Source organism: Rhinatrema bivittatum, chromosome 13, assembly GCF_901001135.1.
Source record: "Rhinatrema bivittatum chromosome 13, aRhiBiv1.1, whole genome shotgun sequence".
Taxonomy (NCBI): domain Eukaryota; kingdom Metazoa; phylum Chordata; class Amphibia; order Gymnophiona; family Rhinatrematidae; genus Rhinatrema; species Rhinatrema bivittatum.
Window position 1 is genome coordinate 9,674,568 of NC_042627.1, and position 20,581 is coordinate 9,695,148.

Sequence of the window (20,581 nt, forward strand, 5' to 3'; positions counted from 1 at the left end):
TAAGGCTTTGCAGTTAGCTAGAAATGAGCTGGCCAAGTTGCAGAGCATAGAGATTGAAAAGCATATGCATTTTTCTAGACACTGCTTTCAACAAAGTAATAAACCCTAGTCTTTGTATTTTCTGAAAGAGTAAACAACATTTACCCATTCTATTCCACTCATGATTTTATAGATCTCTATCATATTCCCCCCCCCCCCCCAGCTGTCTTTTCAAGCTTAACAGCCCTAACCTCTTTAGCCTTTCCTCACAGGGGAGCTGCTACATTACCTTTATCATTTTGGTCCCCTTTCTCTCTACTTTTTCCAATGCAACTGCATCTTTTTTGATATGCAGCAACCAGAACTGCACACAGTACTCTAGTACTACAGAGGCATTGTGACATTCAGCGCTTTATTCTCCATTCCTTTGCTATTAATTTCTAACGTCATTTGCTTTTTTTGACTGCCGCTGTACACTGAACCAAGGATTTCAAAGTATTGTCCACTATAACGCCCAGGTCTTTTTCCTGGGCAGTAGCCATTTAAATGCCCCAGTCTTCTAGTCTCGCAAGGCGGACCTGCAATTTTTCACAATCTGCTTGTAATTTAACAACTCAGAATAATTGTGTCTGCAAATATGATCACTTCACAAGTTGTTCCCCTTTCCAGATTTATCAATATATTAAAAAGCACTGGTCCCAGTACAGATCCCTGAGGCACTCTACAGTTTACCCTTCTTCACTGAGAAAACTGACCCTTTAGTCCTACTCTCCATTTCCTATCTATAATAGACTGGCTCCTATCCTGTGAATGTTTAATTTTCTCACAAGTCTTTCATGAGGTGCCTTCTGAAAATCCAAATATACTGCATCCACAGGCTCACCATTATCCATGTGTTTATTAACCTACTTTAAAAAGATGCAGCAGACTGGTAAGGCAAGATTTCCCTTGTGTAATCCATGCTGGCTGTGTCTTAAAAAAAAAAAAAACATGTCTTTCTATATGTTTTGTAATTTATTTTATTTTTTACAATAGCTTCCATGATTTTTCCCAGTACTGAAGTCTCTCACCGATCTACAGTTTCCCAGATCACCCCTGAAGCCCTTTTTAAAAGGCTGGCATGACAGATGATCATCAATAGGTTACACAATACCAGCAACAGATCTGCTCTTTCATTTTTGAGTATTTAGAACTCTGGGGTGTTTGCCATTAGGTCCAAGCAATTTGCTACTCTTTAAAGTTTGCCAATCTGCCTTACTACTTACAACTGCACAGTCATTTGTATCAGTTCTTCTGAACATCAATGAATACAGTTTCCACTTAACCTACTTAAGGGACCCCCAGTCCCTAGGGAATCAGAGGTTCACACCTGGATCAGGACACCACCTGGGAGGCAGCCCCCTAAGAACTGTGCACCTGGAGCTCTATGTCCTTTGGGATTCCTTACTCTCAGAAAGATAGGGTGCCCCCCCCCCCAAGGAGTGATCAGCAGCTCCCTAAGGAAGAAGGGAAGCCACTTCTAGGTGCCCCAACTAGTTCCTTCCTGGGGAGGCAACTCTACTGGGGAAAATCAGCCCCAGGAACTCAGAGCTCAACCAGGCCAGGGCTGCACCCTGGCTCTGGGAGGATCTGAGAAGTCCATTTACACTTGTCCACAGCTGCAGCAGACCAAGACTTCTGGCAAGGGTCTGCAGGCATGTCTCTTATGACCTAGAATGAAATCAAGGGAGCAGAAAAATGCAAGTATAATGGACTGGTCTAGCAGGAAAAAAGAAAAATCATGGTTTTCATGACTTATGACAAACTACCCTACATATAACTTAAAACAAATTAAACCATGTTATGTTGAAATCCAGACCGCAGAAGTAATCTAAGAAGGACATCATAAACCTGACAGTCAACTATGCCCTATTTATTACAATGATTTGATCTGCTTGTAATCCATCTTGAGACTAACCTAGGAAAGGGCAGAAAAAATAAAAATGTTGACAAATAATAAATAATGCAACTTTAAACTTACGGTAGCAAGTCCACACCGGCTTTCTCGGATTGTCGCACAGCAACCAATCAGCCCAATAATGAAGAGAAGCGTTCCTACAGCGATGATGACCACTGCTGGAATGAGGGTATAAACATCCTCAAAGAAGTGGTCATAGTCGTCGTATGTGATGAAGACATAGGCACCCACATAGCACAAGATACCTGCTGCGGCCTGTCAGAAAACAGAGATTTTTTGTTACTTAAAATGCAGTTTCTAATGTAATCCCCCCCCCCCTCTTCCTAGTACCATAGAAAAGATGTTTATAGCTATCAAGAAGCATCTCGCTTCAGATTAGAGCTAAAAATGTTAAGAGGTAAGCTTCAGGCAGTCAGAAGCAAAATGACATTTCAAAAGACTGAAAATTAAATGAGGGCAGGGACTACCATTCAGGTGCCCAGCTGTGAAGTCAATTGTTAGGTTCCTCATCACAGTTTACCTTCTCAGAGTCTTTCAAGAAGTTCTCTAACAAAAACTTTAGTTTTGTTTGTTGTTCGGCCAGCCCTCTCCTCTCCAAAGAGACTTTCCCCTGCTTCTTTTAAACTTCCAGCTCAAGCAGTTCCAATTGATTTATCTCATCCACGCCTCCTTATCTCCGCCCACACTATAATCAATTACCTCCACTATCGTTTTTACATGTTTGAATTATAATCTGTCCTTTCTCTTCCTCCCCGCCAAGTTTTTAATTACCCTGTTATATGTAACTGCATTTTCCGCACCACTGTTCTAGTTTATGTTTCACGATGCACCCTTGTTTTATGTGAACCAGCATGATGGGACTGCGATCTCGAATGCCGGTATATAAAAACCTTAAATAAAATAAAATAAATAAGTAGACTGGCTTCTACTGGGCAACCGTATCATGAGCTTTCATTCACAGCCACCCAATATTTTCCCAGTCTGTTTTGTATCTCCTCCATCCCAAGTCATTTAGCAAAACCTCAGGGAGCAAGAGTCCTCAGACAGTAGACGTGCAGCAGGGCTCCTGACAGAACCATTCATTCGTGGGCCAGAAGTCCAGCCACTAAGTGTGGCTGCTGTATGTCTGGGACTCTTGATCCCACGGGGATGGCCAAGGCTACCCTCCATAGCATCCCTAGCCCTGGCTAGCTTAGGGAGCAAGAGACCTTGCCTGAGATATAGATATATTTTTTTTAATTGAATCTAAATGTAAATTGTTGAATTGATTTTACATTTTTGAACTGGAAAAGAACTGTGCGTCCCTTTAAGTGCATCTTACTGACCACTCAGATCTTTATAATAGCAGTCTGTGAAAAAAAGTTACAAAATGGGGATACTTAAATGTTTCATGGCTGAAACACAGAATAGATATTTCTCCTATTCAGCTCTATGGATGGACAGAATGAGCAGTACTCTGCTAGTCTGGGAAATGTTCTCAAAGGCTAAAGCAAAAAAATGTTTTTAAATTCAATATACGTAATAGGTTTCTTGTTTTTTACCCTATTTTATCTTTGACTGTTCCTCTGTGAAACTTGTTGCTATGTTGAGTTACCTGTAAACCGAGATGATGTTCCCAATGCATCTCGGTATATAAAATGCTTAAAATAAATAAAAAAATAAATAATAGTACTACTTTAACTATATATTAATTTGGTTCTAAAAGCTTATTATGTCAATCTTGAAAGCTTTTATGCCTGGGCAAGCCTTTTAAATGCTAGGGTTTTATGCAGATTCTTTTTTTTTTTTTTTTAATACATGTTAATTGCATGTTTTAAGATTTTTATATTTTTATAGTCTTTTGCTATTTTTTATGTATTCATATATTATGATATAATTGAAGTTTTACTTATAATCCACACTGAAGAGACTTTTTTTTGGAAGTTGTGGAATATAAAAATGCATAAGTAAAATAGTAAATCAGGAGAACGTAACATACAGGGAAGGAAAGGAAAAAACTAGGAAGAGAGATAAGGAGGCAAATTATATTGTGCGCTGAAACAAGAAATACAAGCGGCAAATAAAATGCATGGTAATAAAATACCGAAACCAACGTGACGTCATGAAACAGCCTCCCAGGGAGTGTAATGCTTGCACTAAGAGTGACCATACTACAAACGGTCACCAGGAATTAGAGTCTGAATGTGTTAAAACTAGAAATGATAAAATATGGCAGTTTTCCCTGAAATCATGTGCGAAAAAAAAACTGTTTCATTTTAAACCACAGGCTCTTTAAAAAAAAAAAAAAAAAAAAAAAAAAAAGATTACCCCTCTGCGATGTCCTACAGCAGTGGTTCTAAACCTTTTTTTCTGTCGGGACACCCCTGACAGATGGTTCTCACATGCGTGACGCACTGAACACATGATCGTCACGGGGCTAAATGTAAACATGTGCTCTGTATCTACAGGATCCATCCTGACACCCCCCCCCCCCCCCAACAATGGCAACAGAACAGAATTAGGACTTTCCCCATGCAATTTACCATACAAAAAAAAGATTTCTGGTGTCATCTCAGTAACAGCAACATAAACACTCTCGCCTACCAGGTGCAATAGCCTTCCTTATGAAAAAACAGTAATTTACCACCAATGCATGTTCTATTGAGAAAACACAACAAATAATATTGATACAAATGCCTTCATGCTAGTAAAATACCTCATCTCTGTTACACACATAGAATCGACCTTCACCAAGTAAAGGAAGACCACAAAATTACAAACAGGAATGGAAACCCAAAACACCATTCTATATTCTGTGCAAAACAGAAATAACGCCTAACAGACTTCCAGGATCTGCAATAATGTACACAAACTAATGCTCACAAAGGTACACCTGCATTATGGAACTCAAACAGTAACAACCCTACCTATGAAAAGGTAGCACTGTAAAAATTACACCAGGCCCTAAACACCAATACACCTCCTATTAGGAAAACAGAACAAGCCAAGCTGCTATAGATCCCTACACAGAAACTACAAGCTCGCAGAACACCCTTAGCTGGGTCACACATGCAGAAGACAGATAGACCCTCACCAAATACAGAATAAAGTGACCATAAAGCTAATGTTTGGTGTTACACTGCATACAGAGAGTTTGGCTTCTTGCTGTTCCAGTTCAGTTTTTGTCTCCACATTTCTATTTATACATTCCCCGAGAAATATAAAATAATTCTAAAACTAGAATGTAATAAAATGTTTCAAAACAACTGATAATGGAATAACATCCAAACATTAAAAATTTTCAAAATTATTAAAAATTCTCTAAACACCAATAAAATATTTCTAACAGCAGACACATCACATAATACCCAATAATTAAAATAGTAGTCAATCAAGAAAGATAAACTTAAAAAGCCACCTTTACTTACCCTCTCCAGTAACTCTCCTACTCCTTTCCCTTGTAGGCCAATAGCAAATACCAGAAGCGGCAAGGGCTGCTGAAGCTCTGTTCTCACACTCTTCTTCCTTAGGGCCCATGACCAGTCTCTCTCTCTCACATACACCAGTCACGTCCCTGACCAGTTTCTCTCTCACATACATCAGTCACATCCCTGACCAGTCTCTTGCTCACACGTTTTCTCTTACACACATTCTCTCATACACTTACACATGCTGGCTCACTCACTTGCTGGCTCACTCACTCACCCCCACCCCACATGGTAGGTATGCTGCTATTAAAAGCAGAGTCCCGACAGGCTGGAAACTGCAGCAGGAGTGCCTTCCCTCGCCCCGCAGCAGCAAGAAGGCAGCACTTAGCTGTTTGCTTGTGCTGCTATCTCGGCACAGAGCAGTCAGCCTTGAATGTAGTTCTATGTTTTTGCAGTTTGATTATTATTTTTATATTTTCTTGCTGGGGTTCCACTGCTGAGAGAAGGAGAGGTCGGAGCTAGGGCAAGGGGGGGGGGGGGGGCAGGGGCACTTACTCCTGCAGCCCCTGGCAAAGTGGCCAGCCAGCACAGATTTTCAGCTCTGGGTCTGGGCAGCTAATGGATGGATTTCCCCCAACAGCTGCACAGCAAGAAATCCCGGCGGCCACATTCTCAGCTGACTGCTCAATGCCGCGATGATCGCTGCACAGGCAAACTGCCGAGTGTAGCGGGGCCGGGGAGAGCCTTGGGATGAGATTTCTGCAGCAGCATGCATGGCCTTTTCTTCCCGCGTGCCCGGTAAACATCGCTTCCTCTTCTGGGCCACAGGGGCGGGAAGAAAAAAAGGTCACGTTCCTGTTGCCGGCTTCCACAAACACTGCTGCCGTTCCCCTCAGCGCTTGAATGTGCCGATAGCCCAGGCAGGAACGGAAGCAGTGTTAGTCTCACTGAGGTGAAAGGGGGGGGGGGGGGGGGGGAAGAGCAGCGTGTAAGCAACACACCTGCCGGTGCCTCGCAACACACTAGTGTACTGCGACACACTGGTTGAGAACCGCTGTCCTAGAGAACAAGGTCCAATTCTGAAATGTTTTTCTTCCATCAGGAAACTGTGGGGACATGTACTGGAATGCTACAAGCAGCTATGATCAAATTAAAAAGACGACAATTTAACTCTCACAGACACGCACATTTGGAAGTGCGTGTATGATAAAATCCAGGATATGAATTGGAGGTGTGTAGATGGTTGCTGATCTACCTCATTTGAGTTTTGATGATCCTTCTACAGAACCTCTAATGCCAGTTCAAGTGATTTGAATACATTTAATATGTTTCTTTTGTATATAACTGACATTCTGAGTTGATAATTTGTTTTTCCTCCATAGATATTCTGGATCAAGAAAACATCTGTGCTTTTTCCTATCCAGACAGCTAAACTTTTTCTCCAGTCCTCACGACAAAGATCCTTTAAGTTTGAAATTATTTATTGCACAGGCAATTTTTCATTACTTACAATTGTTGCATCTCAAACATTTGCCGCAAGGCAGAGATCTCTGCTAGCTGGAGACAGGGTGGCAGGAAGGAGAAGGAGGTCTCTTGGGTTGCAGGAGTTAGTTTATTGTAGAGGTAGGAAGCATAGGAGATATGTAGCTGATTTGCAGTTAAGAGAAAAAGTAAAAACTCAAATCGTTTCACAGAGTTATACAGGATGCTGCTGGCTCAAAAGCAAGTGTGGCCAGAACTGGGCTTTCGTCCCGAGCTGCTAAGGGAAACGCCTGCCCAAGCTGGGGGCAGGGGGGCAAGGTCCAATGGCAGCGAGCCTAAGAACCATGTGACAGAGGGGGAGCATGAAGGACAGTCCCTTGAACCTATAAGGCACTTAGGAAGACTCAAGTTAGATTGAGGGGCATTCAAGCTCTTCGGATAGTGAGAGAAAGTGGAGGGAGGAGGGAGCTTCTCTTAAGGGCAAAGGCTCCTCTTAAAGGCAAGGCTCACAGACTTATCATGGGTTACAAAAAGTGTTTCAATATCAAGAATCCTCAGACGGGAGGGACTGCACTAAACACAGCTGAACTACAGTATATACAGATACAAACATGTACCCACTGCTGGGGACAGAATTGAAATGCAGCCTATACCAGATGTGTTATTGCTTTCTGTCAACATCTGTCATATTTACCTCTATTGTGCTGTATTGTGGGATTGTTAAAAAAAAAAAACAAAACCCAAAAACATGCATATTTAAAGAAAACAAGGGTGAAAGGAGGGAGGGTTTTTTTTTGTTTTTTTAATAGTCAGTCGGGGAAAAAGAAATTCCAGTCAACTTGAAACTACTGCTTCAAGTTTAGAACTCCAGAAAAATAAAAATTCCCAAAATGAGTCCAACAAAAATCTTGTGTGCATGCTTTGTTAAAATTTATCAACATATACACAAGTCCATTTAGTTACCATAAATTGTAACCAGTAGGCTGAAGATCTCCTGGAACTGAGAAACATGATTAAACAAAGCATCCATTGTCCCTCTTCTCAGCAGATTATCCAGCTGTAACTTGACCTCATATCCCCCATTGTGCAGAGATTCCACGCACTATATCAAGCCAATGAAGACTTCTCACAAGAGCAAACCAGTTCGCCTATCACTACTGACATCTTTGTAATCAGAGATTTAAGTCTTGTCCATTCTGCCCATGCTGTGGGAGCAGTTAACCGATCATATTACTTGCAGGTCTGGTTCTGCTAGCTAGATTCAGTCAGTCACACTTAGAAATAACCACCTACCTACCTAACACTAAATTAAATACAGAAGTTCTCACCTTTCCGTTTCTTTTAAATTCAACATTTCTGTTTTGCAAGATCTGCTAAATAAAATCTATGGCCACAGTTAAGATGTCTTGGCCCTAGTTACTAGCCAAAAAGTTTTCTTCAGCAACTTGTACGTTTGATTTAGAAATGAGAGTGGACCATAGAGAAAAATGTGAGAAACTTAGTGTTATTCAATAACGGATGTCCTGTTTTAAAACTATACCAAAAAAAAAATCCTTCTGTATAAAAATCTCTCCTAAAATGGAGGGCTCCAATAATTAATAAATTTAATCTATAGCCCTCTAGTAAAGAATAAGTGGAAGGGCGAGCATCACGTTCAATAAAAGAATGAGACTATAAACAGTCTCTTCCCTTCATAAGGTAAGCTATGCTGCACATTAGTGTATGGTTCTGTATAAAGTGTTACACCTAATTTAACGAGGAATTTTGTGCACAAAATGTGTGCATGTAAACATGTACATTTTAGTGTGCCTGCATATAAACGCAGTGTTAGTGAAGGCATGAACCGTTGTGCCTTGACTCAGGAAAGTGCATTAAAAGCCCTGAAGGATTAATGCAAGTATTTTTATAACGTTGAAAATTTAACTCCTTGCCAGAGGTGGAGGACAGTTAGCCCATATTTCTTGGACTATTAATCTACGGTGCTGTGCAAGCATCATCACAGACACAGAATTCCTCATTGCAGGGATCCTGGACGCCTTAGTACAGGACCATAGCTCTACAACCGTCAGGTTCAGCCCCCATAGATTAACACTGGGCCCAGAAATGTTACTCCACCTCTGATCAGGAGTTAAATTTCCAGCATTAAGACATGAATTAAGCCAATTCAGACCTCTGCACTGGGGGCACAATAGCAGCTAGTACCTTGATTAACAAGAGATTTGCAGAGAGGAACGCTAAAAAGTATGACACTATTGTGCACTAAGCTCCCTGATAAATTGAGTAAAAATGTGCATGCAACCAAGCATACCTTATTACATCAGTCTGTTAGTTAAGGCATCATAATGTACAAACAGGTACGATGACTATCTGTCCTGAAAAGTTTTCAATCTAAGGGGGGAAGCCTTGGCAATTGGAGGAGATATGATTAGTAAAATGGTCACAGCAAGCATTATAGAAGTAGGACTTGGTTTCCACTGGGCTGGTCCCTCACATCCTTAGACTGACAGCTACCCCAGTATAGGGAACACTTGCTATTAAAAGCAATCGTTTCCTTAACTTAGAATAATGCTTCATAAAGCAGTGTCATTAAAAAAAAAAAATTGCATTCCCAATTTCACTCTAACAGGAAGAAGGGGTGGGTTTGTAAAAGCAATCAAACTAGGTGCTGATTGAGGAAATGGATTTTAAAAATTTCAAGATTTTAACACCCAAAGAGGAAATATTGACAGAGCCAATGCCAGAGTAAACATCCCCGAGAGAAACAGATGTCACCGGATAAGATCCATTTCGTCCGTCTTTTACACATTAGAGCATACAAACATAAGATACGCCATACTGGGGTCATGCCAAGGGTCCATCAAGCACAGCATCCTGTTTCCAACAGTGGCCAATCCAGGTCACAAATAAGCAGTTTATGGATTTTTCCTCTAGGAACTTATCCAAATCTTTTTTTTATCCCAATTACACTAACTGCCGTTACCACATCCTCTGGCAATGAATTCCAGAGCTTAATTATGTGCTGAGTGAAAAGAATTTTCTTCAATTTGTTTTAAATGAGCTACTTACTAACTTCATGGAGTGCCCTCTAGCCCTTTTATTGTCAGAGAGTAAATAACCGATTTACACTTATCCGTTCAAGACTTTTCATGATTTTGTAGACCTGTATCATATCACTCTTCAGTTGGGCGCCCTTCTCTGCACTTTCTCCAGTGTAACTATATCTTTTTTTGAGATGCGGAGACCAGAATTGCACCCAGTATTCAAGATGTGGTCTCACCATGGAGCAATACAGAGGAATGACGACATTCGCTGTTTTGCCATTCCCTTCCTAATAATTCCTAACATTCTGTTTTCTTTTCTGACCGCCACAGCACACTGAGCCAAAGATTTCAATATATTATCCATTTATGCTAATCTACTGTGGCGTTGCATGTGATTGTGTTCATCATCCCCCTGCTAGCCACTACTAGGTGTCTGTCCCGAGCATGCTCCCAGGCTACCCCAGTTTGGCTCCTACCACTTCGGCTGAAGTCTGCTCCAAATCTCTAGCACACACACTGTGAAAAACCATGTTGTATTTCTTTTCGGCACCCCCTTCCCTCCAGCTTCATGTGTTGAACCCTTATCCTTTCACTTTTCATGCTACTGAATGCTTCTACACCTTCTGGAATTTTACTGAAGCCTGCTACATACTTGAATTGTCTCCTCTGGCCTCTTTCTTCCTTATAGAAAAGACATCTTTGACCACTGCATTATTTATGGCTAATATTTCAGGCCATGTGCCATTTTGGCGGCCCTCCTTTGAATTGTGTCTTTTTACAGATGTGGTCTCCAGAAACGCACAGTAATCAAGGCGATAGACCTGTAGAGAGGTAATGTTACTTCCTTCTTCGTGCACCCACGTATACCATTAGGTGATAAAGCTTGTACAGCTAAGCTGAGATATTTTAATGCAGATAGGAGCCACTGGGTAGACCGGGTGGAGCAAATGGTCATTTATCTGCCGACTGACTATTAACTTTTTCTACTCGCTTTGCCACACCCAACACATGTGTCTTTTTGTATGGCGATTGCTAGTATTTTCTTCCACACTAGTATAACTTTCTGGGCTTTCTCCATCCCAAATGCATGGGAGGTTAAGGGGTTTTAAAGCAGTTGAAAAAACCCCTGGCCATTCTTCCAGTTTTCTTTTGGGCCAGCCGTTTCCTACTGCCGCTTTGAGATTCTAACTCAAACAGATGATTAATTTTAAGCACATGGTTTCCAGCTCCGTCTAGGGGGTTCAGTCAGTTCCTCTTACTGAAAACTCTTACCTCCACTATACCAAAGGAAATACACGTCAATTGGGCTCCTCTTACAAGTAAAATCTTTTTAAAGACTCGCACTACAAAGTCATATGTAGAAATTAAACCTTTAAAATGTATGTATACAACAGGTCTGGAACAGAAAGTAGTAATGCAAGCTTCTCTACACTACTCTGCCAATGTGCTTCAAACCATTCCTCAAGAGACCAGTTGCAAGGGAAGGATTATTAACCCTCTACACTAGCAAGTTTAATCAAAATATAACTTTCTATTTAGTAGCACCAGACAAGTGAGATTTCAAAGTACAAACACCCACTTTTATAGAAATTGTTGTATTACTGCTTCCAGAATTAATATTGTGCTTACCGGAGTGCCACAGGAATCTGCTCTATCCGCCACCCTGTTCAACATTTATATCCTACCGCTATGCCAACTACTATCAAATCTTGGCATCACCTATTACATGTACACGGACGACATCCAAATTATCGTCCCTGTAACAAGCACAATAGAGAAGGCCCTCAACCTTTCAGCCACACATCTTACCAACATGAAAAAAATACCTTAAATCAAATGAAACTATGCCTGAACATAGACAAGACCGAATACATTCTGCTCGAAAGAAAAAGCTCAAACCCTCCCATGAACACAAGTCTAACTGGCAACACAATGATCAAACTCCAAGAAAACGTGAAAGACCTAGATATATGGCTCGACCCTGAACCGAACTTCAAGAAACAAACAACTAAAACCACTTCTAAACCAACCAGAATTCAGAATACTGCAATCACTAATTTTCTCATGCTCTGACTAAATGGCAGATGAAATTTAATGTGGATAAGTGCAAGGTGATGCATATAGGGAAAAATAACCCATGCTATAGTTACACAATGTTGGGTTCCATATTAGGTGCTACAACCCAAGAAAGATCTAGGTGTCATAGTGGATAACACATTGAAATAGTCGGTTCAGTGTGCTGCGGCAGTCATAAAAGCAAACAGAATGTTGGGAATTAGAAAGGGAATGGTGAATAAAACGGAAAATGTCATAGTGCCTCTGTATCGCTCCATACTGTGAATACTGTGTACAATTCTGGTTGCCGCATCTCAAAAGAGATATAATTGCGATGGAGAAGGTACAGAGAAGGGCTACCAAAATGATAAGTGGAATGGAACACTTCCCCTATGAGGAAAGACTAAAGAGGTTAGGACTTTTCAGCTTGGAGAAGAGACGACTGAGAGGGGATATGATAGAGGTGTTTAAAATCATGAGAGGTCTAGAACAGGTAGATGTGAATCGGTTATTTACTCTTTCAGATAATAGAAAGACTAGGGGGCACTCCATGAAGTTAGCATGGGGCACATTTAAAACTAATCGGAGAAAGTTCTTTTTTACTCAACGCACAATTAAACTCTGGAATTTGTTGCCAGAGGATGTGGTTCGTGCAGTTAGTATAGCTGTGTTTAAAAAAGGATTGGATAAGTTCTTGGATGAGAAGTCCATTACCTGCTATTAAGTTCACTTAGAGAATAGCCACTGCCATTAGCAATGGTTACATGGAATAGACTTAGTTTTTGGGTACTTGCCAGGTTCTTATGGCCTGGATTGGCCACAGTTGGAAACAGGATGCTGGGCTTGATGGACCCTTGGTCTGACCCAGTATGGCATTTTCTTATGTTCTTACCGCAACTCATTACTCTTAGGACTCCCCAAAACAACCACACGTCCTCTCCAAATTCTTCAGAATGCCACAGCCAGAACTCTCACCGGACACAAAAGATCAGAGCACATCACCCCATTATTAAAAAGATCTGCACTGGCTACTCATTGAAAAACGCATTGAACACAAAATGCTCACAATAATCCACAAAACGAACGAACCCAACTGCCTAAATACATTATTCCAAAAGCATCATCCCCAATGAAACAAGATCAAACAAAGCCCTACTCGCAATTCCCCCAAGCTCCTCAGCAAACCTCACAACAGTCAGAGAAAGAGAGACATCAATAGCCAGACCATACTTATGGAACTCACTTCCAGAAAACATAAGGCTTCAAAATGACTCAAAACTCTTAAAAAAAAACAAAAAAACACTACTCAAAACTTGGCTATTCCGACAAGCCTACAAAGACGGTATTGGATAATCAGTTAACCTTTTGCATTTGTTTTTATTTCATAGTTATTCTATTTAGCAGTGCTCCCATGATTGTTATTGTCCTTTGATATTTATACAACTTTAGTCTACAATATTTTAGATTAACTACTATTACTAATGTTTACTTCTTTATATATTATAGTGGTCATCACTCTTACTATATATTATTGAACTTTCCTTGTTAAATGATTGTAAACTGTTGTGAAGGTTCCCACTGATGAGATGGTATAGAAAACCAAATAAATCATAAAAAAATATAGTCACAGATTTGGGAAAAACAACGTTTAAATTACAGTAAACTCAAAACTAGATTGTACTACACAGAAATTATGCTAGTAGTACTCACTCCCAGCCCTCAAAAGCCACCAACAGGTTGGATTTTCAGGATATCCCTAATGAATATACATGAAAAATTTGCATGCACACTTCCTAAATTATATGCAAATCTATTTCATGCATATTCATTAGGGATATTCTGAAAACCTGCCTCGTTGGCAGGCTGTGCAATCCAACTACAAACATGAAAATCACTTTTCATGTTCCAAACTGTACTATGTTTAATGTCAGTGGGAACTGCTGTAAATGAGAATACACAAAACATTACTGCAGAGCAGTAGTAAAATAGTAACCACAAAACGCAACCCACAAACCACTTTGGCCAAGAAAGGGAAGCTACTGACATATTTAGAGAAAAAAAAAAAGTAATTATAGACTCTCTGCTCTAAATACTGTAACAAAACAAATGGCATAGTGAAATAAAATTACATCTACGACAGGACAAGGAAAAATCCCCAGGCACCAGATCACACAGGTACCTAGAAGTCAGCAGCTGCTTCTGGGGACAGATGAGAAACCACCAACATCAGGGACCCATCCCTGCTGCTACTGGGGGCCTGGACCTTCTGAAGGGCCTATAACACTGCGGCTGCCGCTAGCAGGATCCCAGACGAGGACTGCCGCTACCACCAGCAGCAGAGCCCTGCCCAAGACACCGCAACCCAGAGATGCCGCGCTACTGTGATAGCGTGCAAAGAGAGAGCGGAAGAGGAGAAGAGAAAGCGATGAAGCACAAAGGAAAGGAAAAAAAAAATCCCGACATAGCCAAATGTGACCCCATTTACTTAATCCATGTAATATTTTTAAAGTAGATCTCCAGGGATAAACGTTACACTGTAAATATGAAACGTTTAAGGCTGCTCGTATCGGCCTGCTTTATGATTTTAGTTGTGCCCACACTCATTGATTAAAAAGCTCAAAGTTACATTCAGACGATTCTGCCACTGCATTCTGTTGATCATCCAGCACCATCCTTAGATCCCGAACTCTCTCAACAGCTGGGGAAACAAATCCTACTGTACAGTAATCCCATTTCCTGCACCTCAAAAAAATAATATAGCTGTAGCTTTAACATATTATGCAGCCATTTCAGCTTCTTGATATTTTTTGGAAGGCAGCATTCCTAAACCCACAGAGGGTAATATATATATATTTTTTTTTTTTTTTTTTTTTTTTAACTCCCCACAAATTGGTACAGGCTGCGTGCACACTGCACACGCAGGCTTTACTGAATTTTCAAAAAAACTTGTGAGCACAAGGTGACTGAAGATTCACGGGTAAGTTGCAAGATATGCAGAGAGATTCACTCATGTAAAGTTACACCACCTCTTCAGAGGGCACACGTGGATAGAGTGGGCTACAAGTATTATAAATAAACGTGAGTACACACATACATGCACACAAAAAAAAAATAAAACTTAAGTGCATAAGAGCTGACTCTGCTCCAATTCCATCCTCTCTCCACCCCCTCCAGAACACCTCGGCTCAGTTCATGTAAGGGATGTGTGTAAAACCCGATTACACGTGAACTTACCTATATACAATAGCCCAGGGCACTGTGCAACAGCCATTTACACACTTAAGTGAATGACAGCAGATAAAGACCAAAAAGACCTAATGCAGGGGTAGCCATGTTTTCAAATAAACCAAGGGAAGAGAGGTCTCAGTTCAATCCTCCCACCAGCATGTCAGTCTAATCCCCCCCCTCTCTCTGTCCCCAGCAGTCTCTCTCAATCCCATCCTGTTTCTATCAGTCTCAGTTCCCCCCACCAGTTTTTCTCTCTCAATCCATTCACTCTTATCCCCAACCACTCTCTCAATCCTCCCACTCCATTACGTCGGTCATCTGTCTCTCTCTCTCTCTCAAATGTTCCACTCTGTCCCCATCACACTCTCTCAATCCCTTCACTCTGTTTTCCATACAACACTCAATCTTCCCACCCTGTCCCCACCAATCTCTCTTGGAAACCCCATTATAACAACCCCCACAACAATGATGGTGGCCTAGCAGCCCCAAATACACCACTTCACACCCATCCCACCCTGGTGTTACTGTGCTCCCCATCATTATCCCCAGACACCCTCTCTTCCTCCCCTCTCTGCTCCCTTACCAACAGCAGTAAACACTAGGGATGTGAATCGTTTTTTGACGATTTAAAACAATCGTCAGATATATTTTAAATCGTTAGAGCCGCGATACAATAGCAATTCCCCCGATTTAACGTCAAAAAATCGTAAGTCGGGGAGGGGGAGGGCGGGAAAACTGGCACACCAAAACAACCGTAAAACCCACCCCGACCCTTTAAATAAATCCCCCACCCTCCCGAACCCCCCCAAAATATTTTAAATTACCTGGGGTCCAGTGGGGGGGGGGGGGGGGGGGCCCGGCGCGATCTCCCGCTCTCGGGCCACGACTGCGTTGAGAGAAATGGTGCCGGTGGCCCTTTGTCCTTATCATATGACAGGGCAAAGGTAGCGCCGGCGCCATTTTGGTTCCTGTCACCCGACGTCACGAGTGCAGGAGATCGCTCCCGGACTCCCGCTGGATCCCCAGGGACTTTTGGCCAGCTTGGGGGGGGGGGGCCTCCTGACCCCCACAAGACTTGCCAAAAGTCCAGCGGGGGTCCGGGAGCGACCTCCTGCACTCGTGACGTCGGGTGACAGGAACCAAAATGGCGCCGGCGCTACCTTTGCCCTCACTATGTCGTACGACCCCGTATGGGAGTGAAGAGAAGGGGCAGGGAAGGAGAAAGGCATAGAGTGCAAATGAATTAATTAGTTCCAAACAGGTGAGATAACATAATAAATAATGTAACAAAGTGTAGTAAATAACTTAGTATAATATAATAATGTCAAATGACTGGGAGGAAGAAGGGGATGACCTATGCTGGGAAGGCCTGCTCAAAGAGCCAGGTCTTTAGCTTTTTCCTGAATTTGAAAGAGCAGGGCTCAATGCGGAGTTCAGGGGGGGGGGTAGCGAGTTCCAACGGGTGGGACCTGCGATGGAAAGGGCTCGCTCCCTCGTGGAAGTGAGATGTGCATTCTTTGATGGAGGGGGTGTGCAGGGTACCTTGGAGAGTTGCTCCGGTGGGGCGGTTGTAGTGGATGAAACGAAGAGGCTCTTCAAGCCAGTTAGAATTGTGGGTGTATATGGTTTTGTAAAGGATGCGAGAGGGTATGGGGAGCCAATGCAGATCTCTGAGGACAGGGGTTATGCTATACAAAGCTGCCCTCCACACGAAACGTGACTACTACTCTACTAAAATACACGAATACAAATTCAACGCTAAAGCGCTATTTTCTTACATCGCAGAACTCACTAAATCTGCCCCCCCACCCTATCCCTGACGAAGAAGCTAGAAGTAAAACTGAAGAACTCGCCTATTCCTTTCGCGACAGAATAGCTAATATCCTCCTCCGTTTCCCTACCACCACCACCACCACACCCGTGAACCCACTCCCAAAAATTGCCAGCGCCATCCTTGACTCCCTCGATCTCACCTCATCTAAGGAAATCGAATCCATACTCAAAAAAAAAAAAAAAAATCAAACCATCAACTCACCCCTCCGATACCATCCCTACACTAAAGCACTGTTAACCAATCCAAATATCATCACCAAACCCATAGCCGATATAATAAACTCCTCCCTCTCCCTTGGCAAAATCCCTGACATGCTAAAACACGCTGTGGTCAAACCCCTCCTCAAAAAAACCCACCCTTGACCCCAACAATCCCTCCAACTACGGTCCCATCTCTAATCTACCCTTTATTGCTAAAATTACGGAAAAGGTGGTTAACTCCCAACTTTCAGATTACCTTGACACCCATAATATACTTCACCCGTCCCAATTTGGTTTCCGTAAGCATTTTAATATGGAAACTCTCTTACTCGCTCTCACAGACACCGTCCTCAAAGGCCTAGATCAAGGCCAATGTTATATCCTAGCCCTCCTTGACATCTCCTCGGCGTTCGACACTATAAACCACAACATCCTCCTTTCACGTCTATCTGATATAGGCATTTCAGGATCAGCCCAACCACTGGTTCAAATCCTACCTGGTCCATAGACAATACACTGTAAAAATAGGACTCTCTGAATACTCACATATACCTCTCACCCAAGGTGTCCCACAAGGCTCTTCACTTTCTTCCACCCTCTTCAATATATACCTTTTACCACTATGCCAACTCCTCTCTGACCTCGGCCTCAAATTTTTCATATACGTTGATGATGTCCAAGTCATCATTCCCGTACAAGAATCTATCCCCAAATCTCTAAAAATTTTGGGAGAACCGTCTCTCCTCCATAAAACACCCTCCTCACTAACCTCCAACTAGCACGGAACACCACAAAAACAGAACTGCTCTTCATAGCTAATCACCAGACCCAAAAGCTTTCCCTCTCAAGCGACCCTTCATGCAGCTCGACCGCTACACTGCCCTTTGCTCGTGATCTCGGTGTCACGATTGACCAGCATCTAAGTTTCAAAAAAACCATAATCAACACAGTCCTAAAAGAAGGTTTCTACAAGCTCCATGTTATGAAAAAACTCAAACCACTACTCCATTCACATGATTTCCGCACAGTCATACAAGCGACCATCTGCCCAAAAATGGATTACTGCACACTCCCCTCTTTCTAGGCCTCCCGTACGCCAAACTGCTACAAACGTTGAGGAATGCCACAGCTAGAATCCTCACAAACTCACGCAAGTTATAAGTACAAGAAGCTCGAGGATAGCAAGTCGTCATATGACGCTGAAGGGAGGGAAGCTCAAAAGTAATGGGAGGAAATATTTTTTTCACCCAGAGAGTGTGGCAGACATTGAGAAACGTTCAGTGGGGATGGTAGGAGCCAACACAGTGAATGACAGGGCAAGGAGAGGAAAAGATCACAGATAAAGAGTAGGATCTACGGCAGCACAGTAGGCAGACAGAAATGGTGAGGCTGGATGAACCAAGTGGTTCCTATCTGTTGATCTCGCTTAGGATTGTAAGAATAGTTTATTGTGGCTATACTGAATTGTATTGGGTAGGTAACAGATGTGTGTGTCATGCAGAGCGTGTGTGTAAACAATGACAAACTAATCTTGCCACTAACTGGGTTCATCTTGAAATGGAGTCTGAACTGTTCAAATGTATTTAGTGACATGCAAAACGTAATCCTTAAGCCAGAGTGGAAAAATATTTAGAAAATGAATGTGCCAGGAAACTAAATATTTTTAGTAGCTAAGAAGGGGTTTTTTTTGTTTTGTTTTTATAGTTTTGCAGGGGATGGAGGTTTTGAGGGATTTGATTATATCACTTAGAGTAAATTTTTTTTTTATTTAAAAACTTTTGGCTTCTTTGCTCTCTCTCTTTCCCTCTCCCTCCAGCTTCTCCTCACCCTTTACACATTCCTGCAGGAATTCACTCCCCCATTACTCCAGACACTCCCTCCTCTCCAACCTACCTCCCCCCTCTTTTACAGGATTTGAGTTATAGACAGCCCCAGACAGCAGCTCTCCTTGGGCACAAAACCAGTTCCAACTCTTTTTGGGCACAGGCGGCACCAGGCACCAAATTTGAGGCCCCCAGGATTTTTCCTGTCAGTAAGGACTAAACTATTAAAAAGGTTGTTAGCTAAAGCACATATCACACAAAAAACAAAAACAAAACAAAAAAAAACAAACAACTTTACTGAAAGGGTTGTACATATCACAATATTATGCTCTTTTCACAGTTTCTATGCTGGCAACCATTTCTACATAAACTTTAATGATTCTCTGGCCATCCCTTCCTACAAGGGGGCAGGAGCAGAAGCCATGAGAAAAGGATTATATCCAGAAATTGTACACTCTGGTTTTCCTAAGAGCACTGTATTTTCTCTCTCTACAAAGGATTACAATGTTATTGCACCAGTAAGGCAAAAAATAAATAAATTTCCAGTTTATCCTCTCTCTACATGATATCTGCATTATCCATATTCTTCCTAAATAGATTCCACTATTCATAGAACAAGCAGGGTAAAGACTCTATTCAACCAGCCGAGAGAACAAAAGAATTCTTGGGCGCTTTATAGCATACAAAGCTTTTCCTAGGAAACAGATAAAACACACCACTCAAAACTAATTTACATATGGCTTTAAACACTACAGTGGGAGGGCCCAGATTCCTCACAATTTATTTATTTATTTATAAATTTTTATATACCGCCGCTCATCAAAGATATCACGTCGGTGTACAGTAAACAGGAACTTACGCCAAAGCGTTATACATTTAACAAGCTTCTAACATCTAGATTAAAAGCATCCTTCTGTTCCAAGAGCTGGTATCAGTGTAAATTCTTTCCATACCTAATTAAAACAGCCTGCTCAAAAAAGTATTATATTCTATAGATATCTTGTCACTGCTCCTGTGTGCCTAATACATTAAACTGCAAGCACGGAAAGAACTACAAGTCACTACTCAGCCAGAAATTAACTAAAACTAATCACAAACAGTAACAAACAGAAAAAGAATATGATAGCAGGCAAGAACAGGAAGGCCCAAGCTTGACTGCTTAGGTTTCTTCCTGTTACAAGCCGAAAGATCCAAATTTATCTATGGGCTTTCCCCTCACTTCTTCCTAAGAACCCTCTGGGCTTCTCTTGGGCATTCCTAATTTGGTTACTGCTTTTTACCTCCACCACCTCAAGCTGGAGGCTATTTCATATATTCATCACCCACCCTCTCTCTATAAATAAATGTTTTTCTAATGTTATTCAGGAGTCCAACCTCTTCAAGCTTCATAGGATACCCTTGTTCTAGAACTTCCCTTTCCATTGGAAGAAAAAAACCCAACACATTTGCTTCTTATATATTATTTACACCTTTGAGATACTTATCCCTCCAGGGTTGAGGTGAACAAACCACAGCCCACAGGCCACAAACATTCACAGGGCTCATGTATCCAGCCCCGGCCTCCTTCCTAAATTT

General features: G+C 41.8%; 1 protein-coding gene across 1 annotated transcript in view; it reads right to left on the reverse strand.

Moving 5' to 3' along the window:
- Nucleotides 1-20,581, reverse strand: part of TSPAN3 (tetraspanin 3) — a 55,166-nt gene that overhangs the window by 33,450 nt on the left and 1,135 nt on the right. Inside the window, exon 2 of the mRNA XM_029575310.1 lies at nt 2,000-2,191. Within this exon, the coding sequence (XP_029431170.1) occupies nt 2,000-2,191 (192 nt within the window). The remainder of the gene's footprint in view (nt 1-1,999; nt 2,192-20,581) is intronic.